The sequence below is a fragment of the Pterocles gutturalis genome, unplaced genomic scaffold, assembly GCF_000699245.1.
Source record: "Pterocles gutturalis isolate BGI_N339 unplaced genomic scaffold, ASM69924v1 scaffold50509, whole genome shotgun sequence".
Classification (NCBI taxonomy): domain Eukaryota; kingdom Metazoa; phylum Chordata; class Aves; order Pterocliformes; family Pteroclidae; genus Pterocles; species Pterocles gutturalis.
The window spans coordinates 17201-23349 of record NW_010135098.1 but is presented as its reverse complement, the minus strand read 5'-3'; the positions used below and the strand labels follow the sequence as shown (position 1 = coordinate 23349).

General features: G+C 38.3%; 1 protein-coding gene across 1 annotated transcript in view; it reads left to right on the top strand.

The window, feature by feature from the left end:
• Positions 1-1342: 1342 nt before the first annotated feature.
• The window catches only part of LOC104467843 (dimethylglycine dehydrogenase, mitochondrial-like), a gene marked incomplete at both ends in the record, with an annotated part of 21903 nt that continues 17096 nt past the window's right edge, over positions 1343-6149 (top strand). The window contains one exon of the mRNA XM_010081781.1: positions 1343-1508. Within this exon, the coding sequence (XP_010080083.1) occupies positions 1343-1508 (166 nt within the window). The remainder of the gene's footprint in view (positions 1509-6149) is intronic.

Genomic DNA, 6149 nt, shown 5'->3' with positions numbered 1-6149 from the left:
CCAGGTTCTTACCAGGCTCCCGGGTTTGAAAGAAAAGGTTTAAGAAGAGCAGCAAGTCAGGTGAGGACATCTCAAATTCATGGCATAAAAAGAGTATGAGAAAAACCCTTTGTGTTTGACCTTGATTACCATGTGCCTCAAAATTCAGTAGAGGAGCTGATGCAAGTGTCTCACATCTGGCTGTTAAATGGCTTACTGGTAACTTGAAAAAATTAATATGTAATCTCAAAAAAGAACATGTGCAAGTCTGTGGTGCACCAAACACAGAAAACCTGTGGTGTCCAGCACTCACATTTATTTTACTTTTCATTCTTTACCACATCATAAATAAGCATGGTGCATAATCCTACTGTGTTTAAAATGTCATGTTACAAGATCTCCATTCATTGTACATACAACTAATAACTTTGGTTTCTGAGTGGAGGACGGGTGGAAGACTAGTTACACATTAGAAAGCCTTTTGCCAGAGAAGTTGCAAAAGCAAATGTACAAGGGGGGGCGGGGGGAGGGGGGGGGAGAGATAAAACTGGGTATTCATTAACTGTCCTGAAGGGAGAGATACTGTGGTTTCACAGTAGTCTTTACTGCTACTATACAAAGAGGTCCTGCCTTATCTCACATCCAAAAATACTGCTTTTTTTCTTTAATTGGGATAAATTTCCTGATCTGGCTTGGTACTTGGCTGCTGTCTGTGGATGGGGCAGTAGAGAGAAGTATCAAATGAGATGGAGAAGAATGGTATGGCTATGGAAGCAGTTATGGTTTATGCAGTTGTGAAAATGCAGCCTGGTGTAGTAGCAGGTGTGAGCCATTGACAAAAACATGTTTCTGTAATGTTTTGACTTCAGCAAAGTGGAACATGTCAAAATGGACAGAATATGAAAATAAATATTGAGTTTCCTTGTTCATGAACACATACACTAATGTAGTCTGCTGACATTGGCTTTAGACGTGTATTAAGGAGCCTTACTAAGCAGACATTTTTTAAAGAGTTCTGTTATGTGTTGCGTATACTTTAGCACTTTTGAAAAGTCAAGTTTTGATGCTGTAATTTCAGTGGCAGGGTTTCTTATTAAGAAATATTGGACAAATAGCAAAGATTGTAATTGTTGTGAGTGGAAGCAAACTTGCTTTGCTTTTTGTATTACTACCGTTTATGTATATGACTCTTTAAGAGCATTTCCTTTCAAAGAAGGTAAGAGTGAACAGGTTAGGTTTTAAGTCAGGTGTGTCTAGACTGCCAAGCAGGCACCAAGTTATATAATGATTGGAGCAGTAAACAAAAAGAGGTGGACAAAAGTGCAATTGTCTTTATGTAACTGTCTGTATTTTTTTTCCCCAGGAAAGAAACCCCATCTCCTTCCTTGGGGAAGGATAGAGCAGACACAGTGATCATCGGAGGTGGTTGTGTTGGTGTGAGTCTAGCCTATCACTTGGCTAAGGCTGGCTTGAAGGATGTTGTTCTACTAGAAAAATCTGAGCTCACTGCAGGATCTACTTGGCATGCAGTAAGAAATGTTTTGTTAATCTCTGAGATTAACAGCAGTTTGTGTATCTAATGGTGGTGAAAATTTCATTACCTTTATATTCCTTGTCTTTCCAGAGATTAACTATCTTGGTTATTTTCTAGATGCAAACTTTAGCACAGAGTTCTTTATAGACTGGCTGGACTGGCTGTATGAGTTTTGAAAAGTTGGTACAGCTAGCCATAGTACACTCTTCTCATTTGTAAAAACTGGGACAAATACTGTATTTTGAAATCACTGGAAGGTAACAGTATTATTATACATTTTTGGCAGCTAACTGGATTTAGGCTTTAAACTTTATTTTAACGTGGACTTTTAAAATTTAATGTTTTATTTCTAAAGGAATCTAATTTATACTGCAGACTTTCTGATTATAAGTGGTTGCACTTGCAAGCATAAAGCAGAAATGTAAAATTTGGCATTACTGTAAGCATAATTACTTTTTATATATGTGCCATCCTGAAAAAGAGGTGACCAAGAAGCAGCATCAGTGTCCAGTTCTTAGAGAATATCACTGTCCCAGAAACTAATTCTTGTTAGAGGCAAGAACTTTCTTTCCTGACACCGCTGATATTACACAAAATCTTGGAGGAGCAAAGCTAACAAATTGTACACTCTGGTTTTTAAGGCAGAATGTCTGTACTCTAAGGAAAAGAACTAAAAGGACATGCATGTAATAATGACAGGGTGAGGACACCTGCTATAATAATGCTAATCACATGGACATACTGGTGCACAATCTGCATGTATGTAATTACATATTTTCTGTGTCAATGTTTGGAGCAGGGAGTATAACAAAATGAAATAAAGCTTGCCACACTAATAGATGCCTTTTCCATTCATTTCCAGCTAGCTTAGCTGAAATTGGGAAAATGTTATCCCTGTGTGGAGCAATACAAAAGACTAAAAACCCAACAGTTTGCTCTCTCAAGAACTGCTCTGTTAATACAACAGAGCATTTATGCAATACTTATCACTATAGTATATGAGTACCATTCAGGAACAACTTCAGGAGGATGACTCGCATTGTATTTGATTTGTATTCTCATACTTCTCTCAAGGAAGGAAGTCTAAAGTTTGAAATGCTTCATCTTAGTGCAGATGTTTTGTGTGTTTGGGGCCTTTTGAGAAAACAACAGTAAGAAGTGAAATTAAGAAGAATCACTGCCTGAAATATATAAGTAGGTTTATACTTCATTTTACTTGCTTTTCAACAAAGCAAAAGAAAACACACTGTATGGAGTTAGGAAAACCAAAATTCAGTGATTACGTCTCTTTTAAACAGAGTCACACCCCAGCTGATGCTGTTCAGTGAACAGAGTGACACCATGCATAGTGTCAGATCATGCATCTTGTGTATTGAATCATAACTATGAAATGCTCAAAGAAATACTTTGACTGAAGTACCTGAGTGAGGCACAGACTGAATTCTATTTACCCAATGCATATACAGAACAGTATGTGTGTAAAAAATAATAAAAATCTTCTAATTGAGTAAGAAACCAAAATCATAAATGGGGAGTTGTTACTAAGTGTTTACTTTGTTCTTGTGGTTATACTTGCTCACTCTAGCTTATTGATCATAACTATGTAAAAGCAACCTCTCCTTCAGTGTTTTTGCCCCCACTTGTTAGTGAACACAGCAATGGAGCATTGACTGAGGAACTGTGTTTCAAAGGTAGGGAGGGACCTGGAGCGCAGCACAGAAAAGGCCTGCACTACCGCTATTGAGACGGCTGCCTTGTCGCACCTGTTGCAGCAGAATTTGATGCGATTAATACAGCAAGACACCTAGTTATGGGACAGGTTAAAATGAATAACTATTAGGTAAACTACATGATATACTGTCTCTTTTCATTGAACTCAGAGTGCTGTGTCTGAAGATGAAAAACTTTATCATAAATCTGTTTCACATGATGAGAAAGCTCAAAACTGTGACTGTGAGTTCTTTGTTATACTAGGTACTGTGCGTTTATCAGTGGTTTCCTCACTGTGATACAGTACAAGATACAGATGAAAATTACACATATAGTTAGCACATGAAATGGCACGTAGCATATTGCCTGCAGCCACAGATGTTGAAAGTCTGTTTCAGATATTGCCATACTATACCACATTTTCCCTCTTTCACAGTCCTGACAGATCTCAGGATCATGTTTCATATAGATCATATTCCTGCTACTGTTGCTGCCAAAACTTTCTTCCACTTCTCATGTCTGAGATAAATTAGGCTGACTTTCATGTGTGTTATTAAAACAGTACAGAAAGTGTGCACATTTTTATATTACCAGTAATAAGAAGATAGAAATAACAGAGCGAGTGCTGCTCATTTTAAACCATGACAAAGTAGTGGTTGTTATATGTGTGTAAATTAGGTCGAGACTTAGCCTTTAAGAACTCTTGAAGTTGTACTATTCTGCAGGTCAGATCATTTGCAGTCTCACCAAACCAGTAGGGACTGAACAAGGTGTGTGTATAACTCACTCAGCAAACAGATTTTTTGTGTTGTTACTTTTTTTTAAAAGGTGTTTTCTAAGAAAATGTTTAACATTGCATACTGTTCTGTGATACTTTTTCTTGCGACATACAGTTGATTTTGCTGCTGACAGTTAATAAAGCGCAGCACAAGGCAAATAAAAACTTCTTACAACTTGGTCGAACTTGCAGGAGGGTATGATAGTGTTAATACCATTTTCTTCCAGAATGCTAATTTAATAATGGTGTTAGTATAAAATTAGAAACAGATTGGAATAGAATAAAACTGATACATAAACATTTTAACATGTAAGAATTTCGGCTATAAAAATGCTTAGAAATCTGTGTCAGTCCTCACTGCTGAGTGGCCATTCTTAAAATTATTTTCCCAGATCGTGTTCACCTACAATAACAAAATCTCTGTCTTACAAAAATAGGGCAAATCCTAGAGCAAATCTCCTTCAAATACAAGAATGGTTCACCTCAAAACTTAGGAAGGCAAGGAGACACATTGGGAGGCTTGCTGGGCCAGATAGGGAGCTCATGACTGAGTTCCAGAGCAAAAATGCAGTATACAGGAGGTAGAAGTAGCAAAAGGCTACAAAGGGGAAATTCAGAAAAATTGCCTGGGCATGTGAAGGGAATGTTAGGAAAGCCAAAGCTCAACTAGTGTTAAGACTTCTAAGGAACATTAAAGCCAACAAGAAGAGCTTCTACTGCTGCATTAGTAGTAAAAAGCCAAACAAGGAAAATGTGGAACTATTGCTGAGTGAGGTGGGTAGTTTAGTCATAGCGTACACTGATAAGTACTCAGTAGTGCCTTTGCATGCATTTTCACTGACAAGGTTTCTCAGGCCTCTGTGCTCTGAGCAGGGTTCAAGGAGAAGAGGAACTACCAGCAGTGGATGTGGCTCAAGCCAGGGATTACTGGGAGAATTAGTCTCATTCACATCCGTTGTACCAGATGGACTGCATCCAAGAATGCTGCTGATGGCATTGCAAGCCTGCAAATGTATCACCTTCGAAATTCAGACTGTGGAGATTGGTGGAGGTGCCAAGTATTTGAAGAAGGGCATATGTATGCATCTTTAAAAAAAGCCAAAGGGACGAGCAGAGGAGCTAAAGGCCAGCTAGCCATACTTTGATTCTTGGGAGTGAGCCTCAGATGTGGTCCCATAAAGAAGAAAAAAGGTGATTTGGAACAGTCAGCATAGATTTGCCAAGTGTAAATCATGTCTGACCAAATCTGATTGCCTTCTATGGTAGATTGACTGAATTTCTAAGAAGGGAGAGCAGTTGATTTCACGTACCTAAATTTTAGCAAGACCTTAGACACTGTCTCCCACAATAATAATGTATTCAACTGAAGATATTATGGTCTGTATTAACTAGATAGTTAAAAGACTGTTTGGATGGTTGGACTCAGAGGGTAGCAGTTAATGGGTCATACTCTCCCCAAATCCTGGAAATAAGTGGAGTGTCAGAGGGGTCTGACCTTTCCTGTGTAATATCTTAATGAATCATCTGGAGTAGGTAATGAAGTACATGCTCATCAAGTTTGCAGTTGACACCAAACTGGGATGACCAGGGAATGCACTCAAAGGCAAGGCTGCCATGCTGAGGGACCTAGACAGGCTGGAAGGATGGAAGGAGAGGAACATAATTAAATTTAACATGGACAAATGCAAAGTTCTGTACTTGGCCAGAGAAGTAGTGTGGTCTCTGTCCTTGGAGATTTTCAAGACCAGGCTGGAAAAAATCTTCAGCAACCTGGTCTGATCTCATAGCTGACCCTGCCTTGAGTATGAGGTTGGATAGAGACTGCCTGAGGTCCCATTCAATCTATTTGTTTTATTGTCATTGTTTTATGATTCTATGATATTTTTTGTATAGCCCAGACAGGTTATAGTTGTCTCCCAACTACACTCCTGAAGTTAGAAACTTTTGTTATCTGAAGCCAAAAGGCAACAAATGTGTTTAAAATTATTTTTGTCACTTAAAAATGTCAGAGAGAGAAGTTTTGATTTAATTCCTGCAATTAAATGCTCTTGAATGTATATGAGGTTTTATAGCTAACTTGTAAGTGATTTGTGGTTCATTTGGTTCAAAATGACTTTACTAACAGTGACCACTAAAACGGAATTTCCC